Below are 25,282 nucleotides of genomic sequence, written 5' to 3' on the forward strand. Positions count from 1 at the left end.
TTGAGCTTTTTTTTTAGGGGGGAGTACCCTGAGTTTTTCGGAGTGGAAATCCTTAAGTTGATGAGCTTTTTTGGGGGGGGTCCCTTAAGTTGTTGAGCTTTTATGGAGCGGGGATGACAATAAAACAATCTCCTGAAAGTACAGCGCTGACATTGACACACAGCGCTAAAGCCAACATTGCTTCCGCTTGCCACCTTGACCAGCGCGCAATGCTCCTGCGCATCCGGCGGAAGAAACTAGGGGGCGGCGACATTACTTGCCGATGAATGACCGCGATCAACCAAGATCACCCGGGGATCTACCTGTCAATTGCGGTCAGCCGGTTGGACCTGTCTGCAGTAGAGTATACAGTGGTACCTCGGGTTACATACGCTTCAGGTTACAGACTCTGCTAACCCAGAAATAGTACCTCGGGTTAAGAACTTTGCTTCAGGATGAGAACAGAAATCGTGCTCCGGCAGCGCAGCAGCAGCAGGAGGCCCCATTAGCTAAAGTGGTGCTTAAGGTTAAGAACAGTTCCAGGTTAAGAACAGACTTCCAGAACGAATTAAGTACTTAACCCGAGGTACCACTGTATAATGAATCCTATCCTATCCTCGCCTTTCTGTCTCCTTCCTTATCATGTATATTTTTCAGACCTGCAGCCACACAAAAGTCTACAGATGTGCCCTCATGCTTCTCCTTCCAGGTGAGCAAGATGCATTTCCAGGGTTTCCAGCCAGGAAAAAGGGCACAACGCAAAGCCCAGTGGCCTGGGGAGTGAGGGCATGAGAGTGGGAGCTGGATGGTCAGGTTTGAATTCAGGTATGAGGTTCCCTACCCTTTGCCTGCCATGAGCTGGCTATCACAAAAGTTTTTGCTAAGGCACTGCACTTAAAACCTGTCCCCAGGTGGTAGATTTTACTGAGATTTGTTGCATGTGCCTCACTCAGCAGCCACAGATAATTTTCTATTGCCGACAGTTATTAAAGCGCTCGCATCCTGCATTCCAGTTCCGCAAGGTGGCTACCACTATTATTAAAACTACAAATCTAGAAACAATAAAAAATTCAAAACGGCAACTAGCATGATTTGATCAGTGGCGTCCAAAAACCCCATCAGGAATTTAAAAAAAAAGACTTTAAAGTGCTTTCCTTGTGATCTGATGCATTTGTTGGTTTACAGCTGATATGTGGAAGGAATTGAGGTTTGTTTAAATTAGCTCACGGAAAGTCAGGCATGACGGACGGCTGAGCCAGACCAGAGTCCGGTGATGCAGTTCGTTCTGAAATTCCACTAGAGTGCCGGGGCCTCTCTCTGATTGGCTACAAAGTCAGCTCATCACAGAAGGGGGAGGAGCAGCACTTTGGGAGGGAGAATAAAAGGAGCAGTTTCTGAGTGAGAGAGTTAGAGAGGGCTAAGGTTCAGATAGGGCTTGATTTAAGAGGAGAGATGGGGCTGGATTTGAGAAGATGGATAGGGCTTGTTTTGAGATGGGGGTTAAGGAGTGAGGTAGAGAGTAGGATAGGCTCTGACTGAGGGAGAACTGGTTCTGAGTTTAGTTAAACATCCAAACTGAGGAGAATATTCATAGCAATAGGACAGAGACTCACAGCTTAGATAGGGAGACCGGGTTGAGGGTCTGGGAAATGTAGACAGACAGGAGCATCCCCTGGGTCTGTTATGCAGTTTTGGAATACCTCAGGAGTGAGATTGTTAAGTGAGTGGGTAACTGGGGGAAAGTGCCCCTCGCTCCTGAACCAGGGTAATAAATCTGTGAAGGAAGCTGTGCTGCAATAAAGATATTTTTTTAAAAGTTTTTTATTTATACAACAAGAAAAACAAAGAAACAGAAAACACAAATACGAAATTATACACAAATTACAAAAATAACCATAGACACATAATATTCTTAGCAAACAATAAAACATCTATTGGTCTTAACACTAAAGACCCACTAAAGTCTATTCCATACTTCAAATTCATATTACTTATTGCCAATACACATTTTTTTTCATAATTAAACTTATTCTCATTAAATGTAATTTCTTATATCTACCTTACAACTATTACTGAAGTTCCTTGAATGCTGCAACAGAATTTAAACTACTATATTTATTTTTCAAATATTCTTTAAAAACTTCCCATTTAGAAACAAATTCCTGTTTTGATTTATTCTTTATTTTTTCTGATAAACCATCTATTTCAGCATATTCTGTTAGCTTTTGGATCCAATCTTGCAATAAAGATAATTAACGGAACCACCTGTCATAGCTAAGTAACAAACTGTTTTAAGCATCTTAACAACTGATTAATAGCGACTGGAGTTTAAGAAGAGCTGTGCCTATCCTAGTGTATTTAAGCCTGTGACATCTTTTTTGCCCACTTCTAGTAATAAGCTAACTTCTCTTCGTTGAACACACTTGATCAATTCCTGCCTGGGACTGTAAATCATTCAATTTTCCCTCACACAAGTCCCCCCCCCCCCCGACATCCCGTGGTAAATTTGCAAAACTTCCTATTAATTGGTGGACAATGAGGATTGTGTGCTGTATTTAATAGGGGGCAGTTAGCGGGGCAAATCTGCCGCATTATTAATTGGTGATAGGTGGTTGGATCCGCTACATCAGGCACCCTTTGGTTTTAAATAGAATATGAGCTTGCAGGTGCTGGAAATACAAATGGAAAACAGCAGGGCTGGGTGGGGGGGGGGAGGGACAAGTGATGGCAATCTCTGATCTGTCTCAACAGACTAGAACACATTCATTAATTGCCTTTATATCCTGCCTTTCCTCCAAGGAGCTCAAGGTAAGTGTACATTGTTCTCTCACATTTCATCCTCAGTGCAGCCTTCTGCGGTAGGCTGTGCGGAGCCCAAGGTAGTTCTCCCCCCCCCCCCCGATGATCTTTATTGAATTTTTAGTTACATACTGTACATACACATACATTATATTTCACATTTGTTCTTGCTCTCCTGAGCTGACTTCCCTCCTTCCTTCCTTCTGGCTTTTTTGTGTCCTCTTCAACTTTTCGCATTGTCTTTGTCCATTTTCCACAAGATTGTTCTTCTTTATTTTTTCCATTAAATGTCCGTAAACAAATAAATCTTTCTATATATACAAATTCTTGCCGTCTGTCTATATTCATTTACAAATATTGTTCAATAATAATCCTAATATACATTTTTAATTCATTTTGATATTATTATCCAGTAAATTTCTTGTATTTTCCCGTTATGAGATATTATTTTAATTCTACTGGTTTCCTTATTTCACATCATCTTCTCTATATATAACATAAATTTTCCCCATTCTATTTGATTTGTTTCATCCCCCTGATGTCAAATTTTTGCTGTTAATTTGGCTGTTTCTGCATACTCCATAACCATAATAGAAGAATGGCAGTACAAGGTTACAAGAGTTACAAGTAGTTCAGTGAGCTTCATGTCTGAATAAGATTTTGAATCCGGGTCTTCCCATTCGTATTGCTGATGCCATAACTACTGCACCAGTTTCATATCAAGATACAGACTTGCATGTGTTTCAGCCTGTGCCAGTCATTATCCGACTCCTGTTTAGCACAGGAACCTCTGGTGTGGTTTCTTGGCAAGTGTGAATCTTGTTTAGACTCTGACCCTGAGCACCGCGCTGGCCTCTTGGCGTCCCCTTGCCGATCAGCAGATTACCCTTCTGTGTATCTTTTGCTACATACCCTTTATCATTATAATTGGCTTCTGAAGGGTCTGTTTCATCTAATCTCTTTGACAATCGCAAACGCCATTGATTACCTTTAAGAAAAAGAGAACTTGCCTTTTATTGCTCAGTTGTCTCCGAGGCCAACACAGGGCAAGCTCTTTTAAGAGTATGGAGTATATATACTGGTGTCAGACCAATTACGGTAAATGAGACTTCTGCAACCTGGGGCCCTCCAGATGCCCCAGCCAGCCTGGCCAACATTCAGGGCTGATGGGAGTTGTAGTCTAACAATATCTGGAGGGCACCAGGTTGTGGGTGGGCAGTTTAAAGCCTTGTCTATTGGGGCCCAGAGACAAACGGTGTTGTGAAAGCCAGCCAGCTCAACCAGCTTCTGCTCTGCATGCAGAAGGTTCAGTCCTCGGCATCTCCAAGTAGAGCCAGAAACCCTGGGGAGCCACTGCCAGTCAGTGCAGACAGTACTGAGCTACTTGTACCAGTGGCCTGACTCTGTATAAGGTAACTGTTGGGAAACTGTGTACGTGCAGCTATTCACACAAGTCAACTAAGGTTTTGCAGACATCCAGAAGGTCATGTCTTCCTGTTGATAACAGAGACATGGAGACAGCTCCCTGATTGGTCAAGCTTTCTCAAGGGAGTGATAATTAATGGCCTACTAACTGGAATGTGTTGGTTCGTAATTCAGAGTTCAGTAGTTCAGATGTTCTGTGTCAGTGTAGGAGTTGTGAATCGTGTATGAGAGAGCTAGCTAAAGATCTGTGTTCCTGTAAATAGTCCACTGTATATAATAAACACCTAACTATAAGTTCCTGGTTCCTGCTTTGTCTATCCTGTCTGCAGCCAAGTTGCCAATTGCTTCTGTGGATTCTGCGTGTACTCTGCTAGGTCTGGCTAAGGTCCTGCAACTAGTCGGAAAGTTGCGAAACACCAAATAGGTTTTGCCAATAATAACTTCCTATGCTCCTATGAAATTATATCTTCCTCCTGTGTCAGCAGCACCGACTCACTGGCTTCGAAAAAGAGAGGAAGGCAGCTGAGTGAAGAGGAGAGGTTTGGTGTGCAGAGAGAGCTATCAGAGCAGACAGATGATTCATAAGCAGGATTGGGCCTTCTGACGGATAGTGGAGCCCATCCCTTGGCAGAGAAGAAGCGATTAGGTCTTGAGGAGTGAGAAAATGAGCATGGTCTGAACGAATCTTATGTGCTCTGTAGAGAATATCTCATGCAGTCTTGGTATCTCATTAGAAAAAATATCTGCTTACAAGTTGGGGTGCTGGGTGTAAAATACTGAACTTTGTGACTTTCTTATATGGTCAGTTTTTGATGGGATATTTGTTTGTCTACTTTGAAAGAACAGAGAAGAGTGTGCAGCACAGCCTCCCCCCTCTCTTACACACACACACACACACACACACACACACTTCTTGCGAAAATTGCCTTTTTATAGTTAATCGTTTAAGTACACCAAATATCTTCTAAGTAATTTACAGTCTGTCTTTTCAACTTTACTCAACCGTCAGGTCTCTCAAAAACTCCCCTTTTCCAGATTCCACCTGGTATGATTTACTCTTTATTAGTCTAGTAAAATGTGACAGGATCATCAAGTCTTTCTGAAGAGTTATTTCCAACAGCATTTTTTAACACTTCTCCGCAAATAGGGCAAAATAAACTATATTGACAGCGTGACTTGCCTTGAATCTATTCTCAAAGACTTTGCAATACCTGATTGCTCAATATAGCATCTTTTTGAAGGTACAGAAATAGAGCAAAGGCCCATCAGTTGCCATGTCAAAGAATGATTTTTGTGTCCTAAGAAAGAATTAAGTTGCACCATGGGGAGCCCAAATTGAAGTTGTGTTGATTCATTGAGACAGCATGCAGTCAGGGTCTGGTTCATGCAGTTTCCTGCTCAGCACATACCCTCTTAGCATTCCCCAGAGATGTGCATGTGTGATAAAAAATAAGGCATGATTCAGACATTCAGAGATTTGATGGGGACTAACTTCTATGGTTATCTGCCAACCCCCCAAGCTACTGGATCACAGAAAATTACTCTTGGCCAATACACTTTGGTGTTTGGATTATATGATATGTTTGTCCATGACAGCCTCTCCCAACCCTATGCTGAGTGTTGTGTATGTGCCACAGAAGTTCAGTCAAGCGCTTAAGTTCACCACAGGAAACAACTGTGTAGCAGAGATAGCTTTTACTTAGCATACACACACACTATAGACAGACACTACAGTTGCTGCAAGAAGTCTTCAGTCTCTGAGCCCAGAGAGGGTTCCAGCTTATAAAATTCTTGCTGGGACAAAGTCTATACAGCAAGCACAAAACCCAGTTGCTAACAAAGTCCTGCAACTGCTAAAATTCTCTCAATCCAGAAATCTTGCAGGTTGTACAACTTTTCTCAGATAAGCTCTTCTCAAAGTCTTCCACACTTTCACAAGATTGTTCCAACAATCTCCACATCTCCAAAAGATTCTCCTGTACTTCCCAACAATGGATGCTGTAACTTGAGCCTTGTCTACCCAATGCTACATGCTAGTTTGCCCAGCAACTCAGATAAGACAGTCACAAGATACCTGTAGTTATACTTTTCTTAACGCCCCATTCCTTTCAGATGGTTTAGACTACAACTCCCACCATCCCAGCCAGCAAGCTGGTGTAGACTGGTTCTCCCCAATTCAGGAATTTGAACACTAATTTATTAGGTATGCTAACTCTGATAGTAAGTTTAAGGTGACCTGAAAAACCAATTGTACTACGCAGCTTGAAAGCTAAATAGCCAAAAAGTGATCAAAAACCAAGTAGAAGATAGTAATCCTGCATGTTAATCCAACATTTTTATTGCCATGGGATATTAGCATTACGCTCTTAATACAAAACAGTAAATCAACATAATGTCTCGTAAAGAGGCCCATTAGCATGTTAGCTGGGTGTTACTGTTCTGATAAACTTTAAAGATATATTTGTTATTAAAATGTGCTAAAAATAATGACTATAAAGCTGATAACTTTTGATTAATGGGATATCTTGATTATCCTGAAACCCAAAGTATAATTACAAGTTGTAATTCCCACCGTCTTTCAAATGTTGTGGAAATTAAATGTCTTATTATTTCCAACCTTTATTACAATGATTTGTTGTCTTATATGAACTAGCCAGAGAGGGGGAACCTGTGGCTCTATAGATTTTCCCATCAACCACAGCCAAAATGGCCAATGGTCAATGGACTTTCCATACCTCTAAGGATGGATGGATCAGTCTATTTGTGCTCTGTGTCACTTTTGCATGTCTTGATTCGTAATTCTCTTCCATACCCTTTCCACATTCATTTGCAGTTTATAAAAAATATGTATGAAGGTTTTCAAAGTATTTCTTTTCAAAATTAAAATAGGCATTTCTAAATGTATTTTATTGAAGCAAGCATTTCGAAATGTATTTTATCTCAAAGTATGCATTTTAAAACATATTCCTGCTTTTTGTTGAGCTGAGAACTACACTGCAACATTTGCTGAAGTCTGATATATGATGGGCAGCACTGTTGTGATCTGTGCACCATTGTGAAATGTGCAGATCAAGTCAGTTCTTATTGAAGTTTGCAAAGGTCTGTTTCCTCCAGCCTTCCTATATGCTTCCGATAGCAATTCACTTCATGGGAGCCTGTCTTAACTCTTGAACACTGTGGTTTGCAAACCATCACTTGGATTCAGACCTACGCAGACTGATTGTGACCATCTGATTTTCACTAAAGTAAAGCTAGGCTGAGATTTAAACCAAACAGATACGTGGTTTAGGAGCAAGGGGCACCCTGTAAATAAAAGATGTCCTCTAAAAACTCTGCTGGGTTCACCGATAGCCATATATACGGTATATAAAACTAATGCCTTGCTATGTGTGAATATGTAGAATCTTACTTCCAATTTCACTCCACAGAGTCACCGTCATAATTCCATAGCAAAGTTATTTAATAGGAATGGCATCAGGCAACTACTAAAGCTGCATTGCTTTTGTGGAGATGAAATATAAAGTATAGATGGCTGATAGGTGATAAGATTGTTTCTTGAACTAGCCAAGGATGATAAATGTGGCAACAGAAATCTTTCATGATCAGTTCCAGCGTTTTCAGGAAATTTTCAGGAAATTGTGCCTGCCACACACTAATTTATTGCCTTTAATATAGTTTCAGAATTCAAGGTTCTCTCCTTTTTACTTTAAATCCAGTCTTGCAAGCTAGTCTGGATGAGATGTTTGGAGCACTTAGCCTGTCCAAATGTGAAATACAAGTTTAAACTGCTGTTTCCCAAGGAAGAAGACAAGGTGCTTGGAGGCCCGAGGCCAATTATTTGGATTCCTTTGACTCTTGCCCCTTGTGCTCTTCAGACCTTATATGGAGGGCACCATATTGGTGAACCCTGCTCTGCACTGGTTCTGGATGATGGGCTGCTTCCTGAAGTGCGGAAGGAAATGTTATTTCATCCATATTCTGAAATATTTGCATAATTGCAGGTTGGTCTCAAATTAACCACTCCCTCTTTAATTTAATTTTATTTTTTTAAAAAAGCAAGGTGAATAAGTTGGCTGTGATGTGACTGCTTAATGAATTCCAGTGTGAGATTTCCTGGAACATGCCAGCTGGGCTTTAGGGAAGGTGTCAGTACAGAGACAGCATTGCTATACCTCTTTGGCGATCTGCATCTAGAGATGGACAGAGGGCTTGTAACCGCATTCAGTCTTTTCAATCTCAGCATTTGACATGCTTTGCCACCTAATCCTTCTGAACTGTCTGAGATTGATGGGAAATGGGGATGATGCTAATAATATACTGGCTGGGATCCTAAGGGCTTCTTTTGTACACGGGGGAATCTGGAGTCCAGTGGAGGCATACTGCCAGGCATACTGCCAGGGAGGCAAAGTCCATCATGACTCCATGTCGTCTCCGGACGTCCATTGATCTCCCGTAGACACGCAGTATCAGCAATTAGCGACATGGGCTCCAGAAATAGCTTGCCACATTCCAGAACCGATGCACGCTCTATCAGCAGATAATGCACAGCGAAAGATGCACTCAGGAGAGCATTATTTACAAGTTTATTTCCGTGTTGATCAGAACAAAGAAAAACATGACTGCCTGCTTCAGTGTTCCGGCACAGAGAGAGAAACGAAAACAAAGACACAACAGAAACATCCTGTGAAACAGGAAATACGCAGGCTGTGACACAAACATCCTGCTCCCTTTTAAGGTGGAACGGAAATATCCTAACATTCTTCACTGACCCACTCTTCCCCATGCAGACCCCCACATTGCCCCTCAGTATCCTCAAGACCCTGGAACAGATTTTCAGGGGGCAAAGGGGGAAGGGGAGAGGGGTGAAAAATGCCCCCCCTTCTGCTGGTCTGGTTTGTGGAATTACACCCATGGGATGCAGCCACTAGTGGAACCTTAGTTAGGGTCTAAGCCATAGTTCCGTCAAAATGTGCATCCGTGTGTCACAGTGTGTATGTTCTCATGTATTTCTTTTTATATTTATATGCCACCTTTGCAACAAGGAGGCCAAGGTGGCGTACATAGTTCTCCTCCCCATTTTATCCTCACAACAACCCAGCGAGGTAGGTTAGGTGAAGAGACAGCGAGTGGTCCAGGGTCACCCAGTGAGCTTTGCTGCTGAGCGGGGATTGGAACCCTGGTCCCCTCGGGTCTTAGCCCAGCACTCGAACCACTGCACCCCACTGGCACTCCCTTGTGTTTGGGTGCAGGCAAACAGGGCGGCACAAAAGGCTCTTTCACAAATATTGCTGAATATGTATGTTGTTGTTGTTTAGTCGTGTCCAACTTTTCGTGATCCCATGGACCAGAGCACGCCAGGCATTCCTGTCTTCCACTGCTTCCCGCAGTTTGGTCAAACTCATGCTGGTAGCTTCGAGAACACTGTCCAACCATCTCATCCTCTGTCGTCCCCTTCTCCTTATGCCCTCAATCTTTCCCAACATCAGGGTCTTTCCCAGGAGTCTTCTCTTCTCATGAGTTGGCCAAAGTATTGGAGCCTCAGCTTCAGGATCTGTCCTTCCAGTGAGCTCTCAGGTCTGATTTCCTTCAAAATGGATAGGTTTGATCTTCTTGCAGTCCATGGGACTCTCAAGAGTCTCCTCCAGCACCATAATTCAAAACTGAATATGTATAACACCGGGAAAAGCTTTCTGACAGTAAGAGCTGTTTGACAGTGGAGTGGTCTCCCTTGGGAGGTTGTGGACGCTCTTTCCTTGGAGGTTTCTAAGCAGAGGCTGGAAGGCCATATGTCATGGATGCTTTAGCTGAGATTTCTGTATTGCAGGGGGTTGGACGAGATGACTCTAAGACCTGTTTCTAGTGCTAATTGAATGTGGTTATCTACTCCTTTTATGTATGTCCTCCAGACAGGAACTACATCTAGCTTTGTCATCCTCATATGTTTTGTGCAGTTGTAGTCCAGGGGAGGATCTTCTCTGTATAGAATTTCCTCCTCACAGAGACTCATCCGGCACCTTCATTCCTGCATTGCAGGGGGTTGGACCAGATGGCCCTTGCTGTCCCTTCCAAATCTATGATTTTGTTGCTGTTGTTGTTGATAGACTTCCTTCTGCAGAATAGCCCCGTGCCCTCCTGGTTGCCAGATATTCTATGGCTCTGAATAACGTTCCATCTTGAATGGTGTGTGGAGGCCATTTCCCACTTCCCGTTATAAACACAGCTAATGTGGCTGCTTCACTTCCGAACAGTTTCTTCATTTTAGGCGTTTTTATTCCAAGATGCAAAAGTGTTGCTTCCTAATGATACTCTCAAAGAGTTCTTAAAGTGACCGATCAGAAGCTACTGCTATTCCCTGTTGGCTCTAGCTGCAGTTGGTCGGCTCATCTTTTTTAAAGTTCATTGTATTTTCCTTTTAGGTTTGGGATGCTGTGGATCGGGGCCGTTGCTTGAAAACATACCTCTGCCACACCTGTGCCGTTCGAGCTGCCCAGTGGACCCCCTGTGGGAGAGGTGTTCTCAGCGGAGGGTTTGATTCTATGCTTCATTTAACCGATATTGAAACAGGTAAATGTTAATATAGGTATGTGTTTTGGCTTGCATGTGAAATACTATTTTCATACTACATGGAACATTCTGGGGCTTAAAATGTTATTTTAAAAGCTATTCAGGTCCTTAGAAAGTTTAGTTAATTTTAGTCAGTTTTAGTATTTTAACTTTTGTATGTTTTAAAGTAGAGTCGCCAACCTTTCTTGATTTTACTGTTTTATCTTCTATAAACTGCTTTCAGGTTTTTTAAAATCAAGTGGTGAATAAATTTTATGAATGAATAAGTAAAACACGGGGAAAAGGGCCAAACTAAACATGGCAGTAGTAAATGCATATTTGCATCTAAGGTGCAGCTTTTAAAAAATGCAAATTGAATCAGTTTTTTATTGGCTGGGTGGGGGGGAAGGTGAAATGTTAATTAACTGGATCAGAACAGTTATGGAAGGGAGATTTCGCCATTTTCTTCAGCGCTTGGTTCCAAAGAAATTCCCTCCTCTGAAGCTAGCTGCATTGGGAGGTAATCTCCCTTAAGCACTAGTTAGTGTCCTCTGCCTTCAGAGCAAATTCCAGCTTCAGAAGACAAATTTTCTTTGAGACATTAGCAAGAGAGAAAAGAGTTAAATTCCCTCTCCACATGCTTTGATTCTTTTAATTATCAGCCCCCCCACCCCACCTCAGCTGCTGCAATCTGCATTTTTTCCCCTAACCCTCCCCCCCCCATATTGGATGCTAAGACACATTTACTGCTGTGTCTAGTTTGGCCCTAAGTTGTACTGAAATCAATAGGTCTTGCTTCCAAACAAGACTGTTAAGGACAGCCATTTAAGCGTTTAATTACTTCATCTGTTTTTCTAGGAGGCCTTTTCTAACTTTCCGTTGTTTGTTTGTTTGTTTGTTTAGTTATTTCCAGTGGTTTTTAAACTAATTCCTCCCATGCAAACTTGAATGTTACATTAATGCTGGAGTTGCTCTGTCCCAACTCCTAGCAGTTCGAAAGCACGCCTGTGCGCAAGTAGATAAATAGGTACTGCTGTGGCAGGAAGGTAAATGGCATTTCCGTGCTCTCAGGTTTCCGCCACGGTGTTCCCAGTGCACCATAAGCAGTTTAGTCCTGCTGGCCGCATGACCCGGAAAGCTGTCTGTGGACAAACGCGGCTCCCTCGGCCTGAAAATGAGATGAGCGCCGCACCTCATAGTCACCTTTGACTGGACTTAACCATCCAGGGGTCCTGTACCTTTTCAATGCTGAAGTGCAGGGGCATGGTGGCAATTCAAACTAAAGGATGGCTAGTAATCCATGTTAATATTATGTGCCCCCCTCGTAGTACCTTTATATTACACGTCTGTGTGTAGGTGTTTGAATTTTTAAAAGGGTAGGAATTTCTCTTGATTTCTTTTAGAAACCAGCCATGAACGAGCAAAAATGAAGATTGCCTGAACATAATTTTTCAGCGTATGCAGTGATAATCAATTCTTTCAGTTTTGTTATGGCATGTGTTTTTAATACTTGCGGCTCCAAGGGCATACCATACTCCGAATATAAAATCCATTAAAACTTACGTTGGAATATTCACATTTCTGGGTTAATCAAGCTTTCATATTACCACTTACGAGTTTTATGGATCCGCTTTGCTTGTAGTTCAGTGGGAGAGCGAGTAATGTACCGAAACTTTCTTTTCAGACAAGCCCATTTCTGCATTGTGTCTTTGGGTCATTTTCCTTCTCGCAACCGCATTTCTCTGGTATTTTCTTTCTCGCCGTCATTATAGCGCAACGGCAATTGTAACTGAAGCTAATGGACTGAGTTCCCCGTGCTCGGAGCAGTGTACCCGGTGGCTTCTGTTGTTAGTGGATGCTGGAGACAAAAGTAAAAAATTGGCAGCTCCTTTTCTAAGCTGTATGGCCTTTATCTGCGCATAAAGCATCAAGTGGCATACAAATTTGCACAGTGCACTCTATTATGTAAGATATGAAGTCATTTTAAGGCTGTTGTTACGTGAATTAACAAGCAAATTAGCACATGTGGAGAATTAGTTCCTTGGGTGGGCTCTAGGCAGATTTTTAAGCCATCATCAACATCATCAGTATTATTATTATTATTATTTATTAAAGGTAAAGGTAAAGGTACCCCTGCCCGTACGGGCCAGTCTTGACAGACTCTAGGGTTGTGCGCCCATCTCACTCAAGAGGCCGGGGGCCAGCGCTGTCCGGAGACACTTCTGGGTCACGTGGCCAGCGTGACATCGCTGCTCTGGCGAGCCAGAGCCGCACACGGAAACGCCGTTTACCTTCCCGCTAGTAAGCGGTCCCTATTTATCTACTTGCACCCGGAGGTGCTTTCGAACTGCTAGGTTGGCAGGCGCTGGGACCGAATGACGGGAGCGCACCCCGCCGCGGGAATTCGAACCGCCGACCTTTCGACCGGCAAGCCCTAGGCGCTGAGGCTTTTATTATTATTATTATTATTTGCATCCCACCCATCTGACTGGGTTGCCCCAGACACTCTGAGTGGTTTCCAGCATATACAGAAACATAATAAAACATTAAACATTAAAAGTTTCCTGATACAGGACTGATACCTCCTGATAATAATAATAATAAAATTTTATTTATATCCTGCCCTCCCCAGCCGAAGCCGGGCTCAGATGCAGGACAGATAAGATGTGTGCCTGGGTATTCTTATCTAAAGTTTGGAAAGATAGACCAATAATAATAATAGAATCATTGAATTGTAGAGCTGGAAGGGACCCTGAGGATTATCTAGTCCAACCCCCTGCAATGCAGGAATACGCAGCTGTCCCATACAGGGATCGAACCTGCAACCTGGGTGTTATCAGCACCATGCTCTGATCAACTGAGCTATCCCGTCTGACTAAAGAGAATAAAGACTTCTTTGCTGCTGCCCTAAAGGGTGGGATTAGATCTAATGGGTTTAAGTTACGGGAGGGCAGATTTCAGTTGAACATTAGGAGACGCTTGCTAATGGTAAAAGCAGTTTGTCAGTGGAAGCAATAACTTGGGACAGGGAGGTCTTGAAGCAGAGGCTGGGCAGCCATCTCATGGGGCTGCTCTAGGTTTGGATTTTCTGCATAGAAGAGGAAGTTGGACAAGCTTGCCTACAAGGCTCTATCAAACTATTATCATCCTGCCTGGAAAGGCACAACTATAGCACAGTGGTAAATCACATAAAGTAGATGCACCATAAAGAAGGCTGATCGCCGAGGAATTGATGCTTTTGAATTATGGTGCTGGAGGAGACTCTTGAGAGTCCCATGGACTGCAAGAAGATCAGACGTATCCATTCTGAAGGAAATCAGCCCTGAGTGCTCACTGGAAGGACAGATCCTGAAGCTGAGGCTCCAATACTTTGGCCACCTCATGAGAAGAGAAGACTCCCTGGAAAAGACCCTGATGTTGGGAAAGATGGAGGGCACAAGGAGAAGGGGACGACAGAGGACAAGGTGGTTGGACGATGTTCTCAAAGCTACCAGCATGAGTTTGACCAAACTGCGGGAGGCAGTGGAAGACAGGAGTGCCTGGCGTGCTCTGGTCCATGGGGTCACGAAGAGTCGGACACGACTAAATGACTAAACAACAACAACAGGTCACTGCATGCAAAATGCCCCGGGTTCAATCCCAGGCAACTCGAGATAAAGCTGGGAATGACTTCTGCCTGAAACCTTGGACGAGTTGCTGCCAGTCAGTGTTGACAATACTGAACTAGGTAGACCAACTGACTGATTTGGTCCAGGGCAGCTTTCTAAATCATTGGGTAAGTAAGACTGCGCCGAGGTTCTGTAAGATAGGCAGGTGAGAATAAGTGGTGCTTGGAATCAACCCTGCCTGAAGAAGCAGCTTTCAACATCATATTAAAATGTTTATATTTAAACAGGCATTTCAATTCATTGGCTTTTGACTGAATTTTACAAGATGCTTCCGTTTTATATAGCTTGGGAATTTTTCAGTGTATTATCATGCATCTGTTTATGTGTGTGTGTGTAAGAGAGAAAGACACACACAGAGAGAAGCAGGTTCAAACAACACAGCCAGTTTACTCCGAACACCTCCCTTTTTCCTTTCTTGTTTATTGTTACTCTGCATTTCTCACCGATACGTCAGTAGCGCTTTCAGTAAAAGAAAAAATCAGAACAAAAACAACCCAGCTTGTTGCTGGAATCCAAATTGGGTGCATTCTCACTTGAAAAACATGAAGCCAGCTGTACAGATTAGAGCAGCGTTATTTCACTGAACCGTTCATTCACCTCTCTCCACTGCTCTCCACCAGCGCAGAGCTTATTTCAGCGTTTGATTAACTTCGCTTAGATGTCTTCCATCCACGGCTTCATGAGCAAACTTTTCTCTCTTAATTACTTTTTGCACGCAGGCTTGGAGGAATTGTTCCTTGCTCAGGCCTCCACAGCACTTAAGACCCATGGACTGATGGAGTCCTTCTCCCTCTTCTGCCACTTGTGTGGAGAAGGTTGAAGTGCCTCCTTTGCTTGGAACCCTTCCGTGCTTTCTGGGGACAAGTAGGGTCCTACTGTACAGGGCTGGCATCAAGGGCTTGGCGTGGTTGGGCATCTGCTGAGGGCCAAGCCTCGTGGTGTGGTGGGAGCACTGACAAGAACCCTCTGAACCATTTCCTCTTCCACCATTTCCTTCTCTTCTTCTTCCTCCTTTTCACCCTTGCAACCTGCTTGATGGTGGGAAGGAGGAGGAGGAGGAGGAGATGCCATTGCCTGCTTGCCTATTGTTTCCCTGCCTGGCAAGCAAGCAAGTGATATATATATATATGTGTGTGTGTGTGTGTGTGTGTGTGTGTGTGTATGTGTGTATGTGTGTATGTGTGTATCTATCTATCTATCTATCTATCTATCTATCTATCTATCTATATAAAATCATAGAATTGTAGAGTTGGAAGGGACCCCAAGTGTCATCCACCCTCCAGAGCAGGAGAAAACAAGCTTGTTCCATCTTCCACTGACAACCCTTTATATATTGGAAGTTTGCTATCGTATCTCGTTGCAGTCTCCTCTTTTCCAGGCTAATCACACCCAACCATTCCCCAGTTGGGGCAACTGGCTAAAATGTCATAAACGGTTCTAATTTTGGTTCCTCTGTTTCATTTTTGTTGGGTTGGTGTTGGTTAAATGTTTGCTTGGGGTTGGCAGTTACTTTAATTTGGGCATAACTGTAAACTGTATTATTATTGTTATTATTGTTGTCGTTGGTTTTTATTGATTTATTGGTTGGTTTGTTGCTTGTATAGGATATCTTGTTTTTAAATGTTTGATGATTTGGTGTGTTTTATATTATGTAAGCCACCCAGAGTGGCTGGGGAAACTCAGCCTGATGGGCGGGATATAAATTAAATTATTATTGTTCTTATTTAGTCCAACCCCTTGCAGTGCAGGAATCTCAACTAATGCACCCATGGAAGCAGTGGCGGACTTTGCGGGCCTCAAACTTCAGCATCGCCCTGGGCGACACCAAAATCTGGCATCCCTCTGCCTCTCTTGCAACATTCTAAACGACAGTTGCGGCATCCCCTGCGGTGACCCTGCAGCTCCGGGCCCAATGCGACCAGAGTAGTCCTACTCCCCTAAAACTGCCTCTGATGACAGATGGGCATCCAACCTCTGCTTAAAAACTTCCAGTGAAGTACAGTGTTACCTCTAGTTGCGGTCCCGATCCGTTCTGGGGTGCCTTTCACACCCCGAAAAGTCCACAACTAGCGCGGCGCTTCTGTGCAAGTGCGGAGCGCAATAGAGCGTTTCTGCGCATTTGCAAAGCGTGCGCACACAGCGAAACCCGGAAGTATACACTTCTGGGTTTGCCGCGTTCGCAACCTCAGAAGCCGCAATGTGAAGCAAACGCAACAAGAGGTATGACTATAGAGTCCACCAGCTTCCCAGGGAGCCCATTCCACTGTTGAACAGCTCTCACTGTCAGAAAGTTCTTCCTGGTTTTTAGTCGGAACCTCCTGTCCTGTAACTTGAGGTCCTGCCCTCCAGATCAGGAGAAAACAAGCTAGCTCCATTCTCCACGTGACACCCTTTTAGATATTCAAAGCAATCATTTGCACAAAGCCTAGGTTCTGCTGTCCCAGCATGTAATTTTATATATTATTATTTTAGTCATTTTTGAGCATGTTGGTAACTCCTGCTGGCCACTGAAGCTCAGCAAAACCCAGCATGCTAATGTAGTTTTGAAATTTATGTTTATGTGTTGTGGCATTTGCATAACAGCGAACATTTTTAATTAAACTGCCGTCTCTTTGTCACAAAGGAAACAATGCCATTGCACCTGCAGATTTGGGGGGGGGGGGGTTGGAATCTTGTTATTTGGAATCAAAGACTTGTAGGGTTGGAAGGGATCCTGTGGGTCATGTAGCCCAACCCCCTGCAATGCAGGAATCTCAACTAGCGCATCCATGACATCTGTCCACCCAACCATGACAGATGGCCATTTGCCTGCCATGAATGCAGCGTTCTGATTATCGCAACTGAACTGCCACTCTGGGATGATTTAAAGGCACTTCCTTTCGTGCACTGCAGATTGCCTAACATTACATTACATTAGAGTTCATGAATTAAATATAAATGTATGCCCATCATAGATTTGTTGGGTCTAGATTTAAGAGGGAAATGTAGGTTACTTAAAGGTAAAGAACCCCGGACAGTTAAGTCCAGTCACGAACGACTCTGGGGTTGTGGCGCTCATCTTGCTTTACTAGCTGAGGGAGCCGGTGTTTGTCCGCAGACAGTTTTTCCGGGTCATGTGGCCAACATGACTAAGCCGCTTCTGGTGAAACCTGAGCAGCGCAAGGAAACGCTGTTTACCTTCCCACCAGAGCGGTACCTATTTATCTACTTGCACTTTGACGTGCTTTTGAACTGCTAGGTTGGCAGGAGCAGGGACCGAGCTACGGGCGCTCACCCCATCGTGGGGATTCGAACCGCTGACCTTCTGATCGGCAAGCCCTAGGCTCTGTGATTTAGACCACAGCACCACCCGCTTACTTACTAGGTTACTTAGAGCTTGCTTTATGACTTTGCTTCGTTTCTCCCCATTTGTATCCAGCTTCAATTGCTGCTTTAAAACAGAGAATGCCCAGATAAGTAAAGTAGTCCAAAATCTGAAGAAGCCTTGTAGTTTTAATGGTGCTCAAGGTGCAGACAGAGATTTTCCTTATGCATCCAATAATTAGGATTAAAAGTGGAGCCACCCACATCACTTCCACTTCTAGAGGGCAAAGCCAAGCTTCTTTTCCTTCAGTGGCCAGGGGCAGGGAACTTGTGGCCCTGCAGATGTTGTTGGACTAAAGCTCCCATTATCCCTGACCATTATCCCATTATCCCTGGGGCTGATGGGAGTTGTAGTTCAACAACATATGGAGAGCCATGGGTTCCCTACCCGTGCATTAAGGCACAGGGCAGCAGAACCTTCTCTGTGGTTTCCCTAGCGAATGCTGTTCAGCCACTTCATTTTTCAAAAAATTAAGATGGTATTAAAACTTCTGGAGCCGCTGCATGCAAAGTGCGTGCTAAACTATTGAGTTATGGCTGCTCACCATAATTTAAATGATGATTTTAATGTGTTAACTGTTAAGTTGTGGGTGAACATATCAGACGACACAGCAATTCTTCAAACAGCTCTTGTTTATTCACAGGCCCAGAACAGAACTGGGCTGAAGGGTTCAGCCAACCTGCTTATATATAGCTCAACTACAAAAGCAACAGTAACAACTTTCTGTAACTATCCAATCACTGAACATCACTTTCAATTCCTTATTTGCATATGTGGACCTGAGTGAAAACTATCTACAGTATCCCCCTGCTGGCCCAGGGTGAGAACTTCAGTACACAACATTAACAAATGGGAACTACAGCAAACTTTTGCAGTTCGTAATGCTGCTGTTCAGGATTTCAGCCTATCTGTTCCATTTCCCCCACCCTGTTTCTCCCCTCCCCTCAAAACAGTCAGCATTCTGTGGCAACTAAGCATGCTCAGGTCCTCACATTGGCTGTTTTGGGCTTCTTCCCCTCCTGCTAGGTTGTTTTTTTTTTTAATATGTTTGTATTTCTGCAAATTTTCAAGTTCCCCCAGACCTGCTCACACCTGCCTCTTGTGCACGGATGATACTGTTTGGACAAGGCAGTAATAAGAATTTGCAAGGTGGCCTCTGTTATTATTAAAATACTTTCTGTCATTGCACATCACAGGAAACACTGCTTAGCCTACATTGGAAATCGGTCGTGTTCCATTGTTTCTGTAATTCTGGGAAGAACTATACCTTTGGGAAGAAAAGGGATTTTTATTGTGTAAAATGTGAAGAAATGTGATGGTAGTTACTCAAGCAGCCCGCATCTGGAGAAAAGCTATAAATCATCAACTAGAACATTAGGTGCACGTTAAAAGTTTAAACAGTTTTTAATAATGTAGACAGATCTGCTGTGGAGTTGCGAACATATAAATGAGACCAGGACTTGACTTTATACTAAGAAATTTTACTAAGAGTAGGGGTGGGGAAACTCATGAAAAGGCAGGGCTCTGAGGAAAGGGAAGAGGATCCCAGGAAGGGGTGTAGCCATGATTGTAGGACAGCTGAAGATGGGGAAGGGGAGGTGGGGACTTAAGACAGGGGTCAGCAAACTTTTTCAGCAGGGGGCCAGTCCACTGCCCCTCAGACCTTGTGGGGGGCCAGACAATATTTTGAAAAAAAAAAATGAGCAAATTCCTATGCCCCGCAAATAACCCAGAGATGCTTTTTAAATAAAAGGACACATTCTACTCATGTAAAAACACCAGGCAGGCCCCACAAATAACCCAGAGATGCATTTTAAATAAAAGCACACATTCTACTCATGTAAAAACACGCTGATTCCTGGACCACCCATGGGCCGGATTGAGAAGCCAATGGGGCCGGATCTGGCCCCCTGGCCTTAGTTTGCCTACCCATGACTTAGGAGGTACTTAGCAGGCATCAGAGGACGTTGAAGGGGCAGCTGACAGTTCATGAGAGCCAGGGGATACATCTACAGAACCAGAGGTACCCTCTCTCCGTGAACATGACAGGCTCTGAGGCGCCATGAACAGCGAGAAGTGCACTTAAGAGACTGAGACAGGTGAGAGAACACAGCCCAGCTTACTAGCTGAGGAGTCAAGGGACTCCTTGGGTCAAATGCTTCATGTGGGGAGAGAGGCACAGCTGCTCAGCTGGAGCAAGCTCAGGTGTGTCAAATAAGATTGGGAGGAGTAAAAAGAGAAGCAAGGCAGAGACTCTGGGTCTGCTCAACTTTCACCATTGATGGACCACAGCGTGGCTGTTTTGGGAGCTGCACCAGGTTGTGTTGCGTTCGCAAAGTAAAGGAAGGATTGGACCCTGATTAAAAGCAAGACACGAGGCTTTGACCAGCAAGGCTCTCGGAGAAAGTGCGTCCACCACACCCCTCGCCAGGCCATTTTATTAGCAAAAGAATCTTTTACACAGTGCTCGTAAGAACCAATCATATTTCCTCTGAGCATTTCATCAAACTCCACGTGGGGAAAAAGTTACACTAGAACACTAATTAGCATGCATATATTTTGGGGTAAATATGTTGAGAACTACAAAGGGGTAGTAAATAGTTGAGAACTACAAAGAAGAGCATCTGGCAACCCCGAGGTAATAAACAAGCAGTACATATGATAAGAAGGATGGCCAGGAGGACAGTGACCATTATCCCCCTAATGTGAGATCTGCTTCCTGGCCCTAAGATTAAGATCCTACATCAAATAAACTTGCCCACTGTCTATGATGACCCAGGACGCCTGCCTGTCTAAGTGTGTACGTGATTCGTGAAGAGCAGGGAGAAATGGGCAGTAGAGGCAAAAGGGCATCAAAAGGGCATGAATGTAGAATCTTATGGGATTTAATCAGAAATTATTGTCAGTATATCAAACCCAGTCAACACAATGTCTTCATCGTGGACACGATGGCTTGATGTATATTCTATAATTCCTCATGGTAATCCCATCTGATCCCTACAAGGTTGCAGGTTTCAGAACTGCTTTTCCAACAAGTTCTTTCTTGGAGATTCTAGTCTGTTTTGGTGGAATATTGAGGTTCGGTGGTTGTTCGAGATGTGATTACTGCAGAATAAAAAAGTGCGATTGTATGAGTGCTTCCTTAACTACCCGAGGAATCCTCAGGCATGTTAAGAAAAGACGGGGAGGAGTATTCTTGGGAAGCGCTAGCTCATTGCCATAAGTTAGGAAACACTTCTTACATCCTCCCCTCCCCTCCACAGGCATAGATTTATAGAAAAACAAGGTTTTCTTATTCATAACGCAACCCCGTGTGTGTTATTCATCAGGATATAAAAGGGAATGGAAATTGTGAAAATGCATTTGGTTTCACACCTTGGAGTGAACTGTTTATTAACATCATTAATTTGATAAGTATAATGGCAATGAACAGGAGATAAAATTCAAATCCTTGTAGCTGAATTTCCTGTGGCATTAATTTACGGCCCTGGAAAGGTTGTTTACAAAGACGATTGGTATTAAGCCACAGGATTCTGTGAAGATTACCACATACAATTAAATTTAGAAAAGAGTGTCTCCATGGGAACAGCCAGTGCCTTACTTGAGAGGATATGCAAATCCTTATTTGCTTTGAGAGTAGAATTCTGTCTCCCTCCCCTATCCTAAATCAGCAACAAAATATGTTTTAATCTATTGAGGTTTCGCCAACAAAATGTATTGCGTGTTGTGCTGTTTTCTCAAAGCCCTAACAGTTGGAGAAAAGGCGACCGGGGCATTCATTCTAATGAGAGGGCTTTCTGACTCTTGTGGGAGACATTGCTGAGATGCGTTCAGTGGTTTGCTTCATGATCATTTGTATAATTCACCCAGTTACATTCCAAATGGGCAGCATTTTCCCAAACTGCATTAACACAATGGATGGCAGACTTAAACCAATAATTTCCAAACTTGGGTTTCCAGCTGTTTCTGGACTACAATTCCCACGATCCCTGACCTCTGCTCCTGCTAGCTAGGGATGATGGGAATCATAGTCCAAAAACAGCTGGATGCAGTTTTGTAATTCGGAATTTATGTGATGTGATTTAATTTGATTTGATTGGCCGGTTAATAAAAATTATTTAAAAAACCAAAAACCAAAAACAGCTGGATACCAAGTTTGGCAAACTGGACTAAAGTATTTCCCAAGGGCAACATGAACAGCTAAACCACCGTCTACGTTACACTTCCTTTGTTTCATTTGAATGCGTTCCGGTGAAAGGACAAGTAGAAATTCAGAGCTGATCATTTGTCTAATGCAGCCTCGGCCAACCTGATGCCCTGTAGTTGCTTTGAACTACAGCTCCCATCAGCCCCAGCTAGATAGAGGGCACCGGGTTAGCAAAGGCTGACTTCTTCCCAACTCCCATCAAACATAAAGCTCCTGTTTTTTCCATGCTCATTCTCCTTTATCTCTGCTGAGCGGCGCTGCTCTGTTCTGCTCCCCTTTACTTTGCATGCTTTTTGCTGCAGTATCTTTTGCCGCGCATGCTGCCTCTCTAGCTGCCAAATCTCTTTCAGTTTGAGAATTCTTCTACATGAAGGAACAGACCTAAGTTCTGCTGCTTTCCTACTTCCTCTCCCTCCCCACTCAGTTCTTCCAGGCTAATGGCTTTTTTTGAGAGATGAATTCTCCAGGGTGTCCCATTACAGATTATCTCATTTTCATATTAAACTGCATTTTTGTTGTTGCTGCTGCTAGGGAAATGATCCCACCCACCCTACCAAAGTAGCCTCATAACTGCAGTTTTGGATGCAGTGCAGATGCAAGTGCCACGACTGCTCGTTGGATGGTGGCTGTGATATCATCAAGGGAAAGGGATACATTTTCTCACCCTATACCTCTGCTAATTTCTGAATTTAATTTTTAATTTTTCAAATTATTTCTTTATTTAAAAAAATCTCCAGTAATTGAGCCACAACTCCATGGTAGAGCATCTGCTTCGCATGCAGAAATGTCGCATGTCCCAGGTTCAGTTCCGGACAAAGCTTGGAGAAGACCCTTAATTAAAATCCTGGACAGCTGCTGGCAGTCAGTGTAGACAATTCTGAGTTCTAGAAGGGCCAGTGATCTGACTCAGCATGAAGCAGTTTTCTATTTTCCCATACTGCCCACTGACCATAATAATTTCCTTTAAGGACAAAACAATGATTGCTTAAATAGACTAACCTCAAAATGTGTCTAGTTGTATGGTTTATAAGCATTCGTTGTCTTGTTCTTCAGTTTAAAAAGGATTACCGCAGCAATTTCTAATAGATTTCATGTACCAGAGCAACAGAACAGCATAAAGTTAACGGAGTCTGTTTTGTGAAGAAAATGAGGATATAAATGTTCAAAATAAATAATAATAATAATAATAATTTTTATTTATACCCCGCCCACCCCAGCCAAGGCCGGGCTCAGAGCGGCTTACAAGCAATAATAAAAACAAGTTAAATGATTACAACTTAAAAACAAAATGAAAAAATACAACATTAAAATATTGAAACATTAAAATATTAAAATGTAGCCTCATCGCAGAAGGAGAAGGAAAAGAAAAAAGAAAGAGAGGGAGAGAATCAAATTAGCTCCAAGCCAAAGGCCAGGTGGAACAACTCTGTCTTACAGGCCCTGCGGAAAGAAATCAGATCCTGCAGGGCCCTGGTCTCGTGAGGCAGAGCATTCCACCAGCCAGAGTTAAAAAAGCCCTGGCTCTGGTTGAAGCCAATCTAACTTCCTTAGGGCCCGGGACCACAAGGGTGTTACTATTTATGGACCTTGAGGCTCTCCGTGGGGCATACCGGGAGAGGCGGTCCCGTAGGTACAAGGGTCCTAGGCCGTGAAGGGCTTTAAAGGTCAAAAGCAGCACGTTAAATCTGATCCTGTACTCCACCAGGAGCCAGTGCAGCTTGAAAAGCACTGGGTGAATATGCTCCCATGGCAGAGACCCCGTGAGGAGTCTCGCTGCAGCATTCTGCACCCCCTGGAGTTTCTGGGACAGCTTCAAGGGCAGCCCTGCGTAGAGCGAATTACAGTAGTCAAGCCTGGAGATGACCGTTGCATGGATCACTGTGGCCAGGTCGGGGCGGGAAAGGTAAGGGACCAACTGCTTGATGCGGTGAAGGTGGAAAAATGTCGCCTTGGCTGTTGCTGTAACTTGCGCCTCCATGGAAAGGGAGGCGTCAAGGATTACACCCAAACTCTTGACGGAAGGCAATGGCACTAATTGGGCCCCCGCAAGACAAGGGAGTTGGTCCCTCATCCCCATGCCATCCTGACCCAGCCATAGGACCTCTATCTTCGAAGGATTTAGTTTCAATCGGCTCCCATGAAACCATCCAGCCACAGCTTCCAAGCATCTGGTCAGTGTGTTCGGGGCCGAGTCAGTGTGGCCATCCATCAGCAGATAGAGCTGAGTGTCATCAGCATATTGGTGACAGCCCAGCCCAAAGCTCCGGATAATCTGGGCAAGGGGGCGCATAAAGATGTTAAAAAGCATTGGGGAGAGGATTGCGCCCTGCGGCACTCCACACACCAAGGAGTGGCGCGACGACATTTCCCTCCCTAGTGCCACCCTCTGTCCCCGACCAGAGATAAAAGAGCACAGCCAGTTACGGGCTATGCCCTGTATCCCCACGTCTGCGAGGCAGTAGTCCAGAAGATCATGATCAACCATGTCAAAGGCTGCTGACAAATCTAAAAGGATCACCAGTCCTGACCCACCTCGATCCAGCTGTCTACGGAGATCGTCTGTTAGGGCAACCAGAGCCGTCTCGGTCCCAAAAGCAGGACGGAAACCGGACTGAAATGGATCTAAAGCAGATGTTTCCTCCAGAAACCTACCAAGCTGTTCAGCAACCGCTCTCTTAATTACCTTACCTAGATATGGAAGATTTGAAACTGGGCGGTAATTGGATAGGTCTAAGGGATCTAATGAAGTTTTCTTTAAGAGTGGACATACCACTGCTTCCTTCAGTTCCCATGGGAATGTCCCCGTGTCAAGGGACAAATTGATAATTTCAACCAGGGGGGTCCGCGCAACATCTGGACACTCCCTAATCAGCCAAGATGGGCACGGATCAAGGAGGCAGGTGCAAATAAGCAAAATTCAGCGCTAAAATGACTGGAAAAAAGCTCTAAGTTTGGTGCCAGGCGAGCCTGATTGGGGAGAGAATTCCAGGACCAGAGTACCATAGCTGAGAAGACCCCATCCTCTGTTACCACCTGCCTCAGTTCTAGTGGTAGTTGTGACCTAGAGAAGGGCATTTGAAGATGGTCTTGATGTGCCAGCAGGTTTGCGCAGGGAAAGGTAGTCCTTGAGAACCTGGACCCCAACTTTTTAAGGGCCTTCTGTTTTAAGATCAAGTGGGTTTACAAATAAACCCATTTGTTCTATTGTCTGGGGCCAGTCATTATCCCAGCTGTTGTATTTTGAACCATCTGTACGTCCCAGACAAAGTCAGCCCCAAGTTCAACGTATGTGCAGTC

The 25,282-nt window shown here is 43.9% G+C and overlaps 1 protein-coding gene across 5 annotated transcripts in view; it reads left to right on the forward strand.

The window, feature by feature from the left end:
• The window catches only part of WDR25 (WD repeat domain 25), a 95,066-nt gene that overhangs the window by 44,730 nt on the left and 25,054 nt on the right, over positions 1-25,282 (forward strand). For 3 of the 5 annotated variants that reach the window (XR_014510377.1, XM_083437403.1, XM_083437404.1), the window contains exon 3: positions 10,620-10,767. Coding sequence is in view for 4 of the 5 variants with exons in the window: in XM_083437403.1 (XP_083293529.1) it covers positions 10,620-10,767 (148 nt within the window). In the remaining variant the exon portion in view is untranslated. Of the gene's footprint in view, positions 1-1,392; positions 1,700-6,315; positions 6,407-10,619; positions 10,768-25,282 lie in introns of those variants that run through there. The other 2 variants (XM_083437405.1, XM_083437406.1) reach the window with 2 other exon arrangements.

This window comes from Podarcis tiliguerta, assembly GCF_965153285.1.
Source record: "Podarcis tiliguerta genome assembly, chromosome: 1".
In the NCBI taxonomy this organism is placed as follows: Eukaryota; Metazoa; Chordata; class Lepidosauria; order Squamata; family Lacertidae; genus Podarcis; species Podarcis tiliguerta.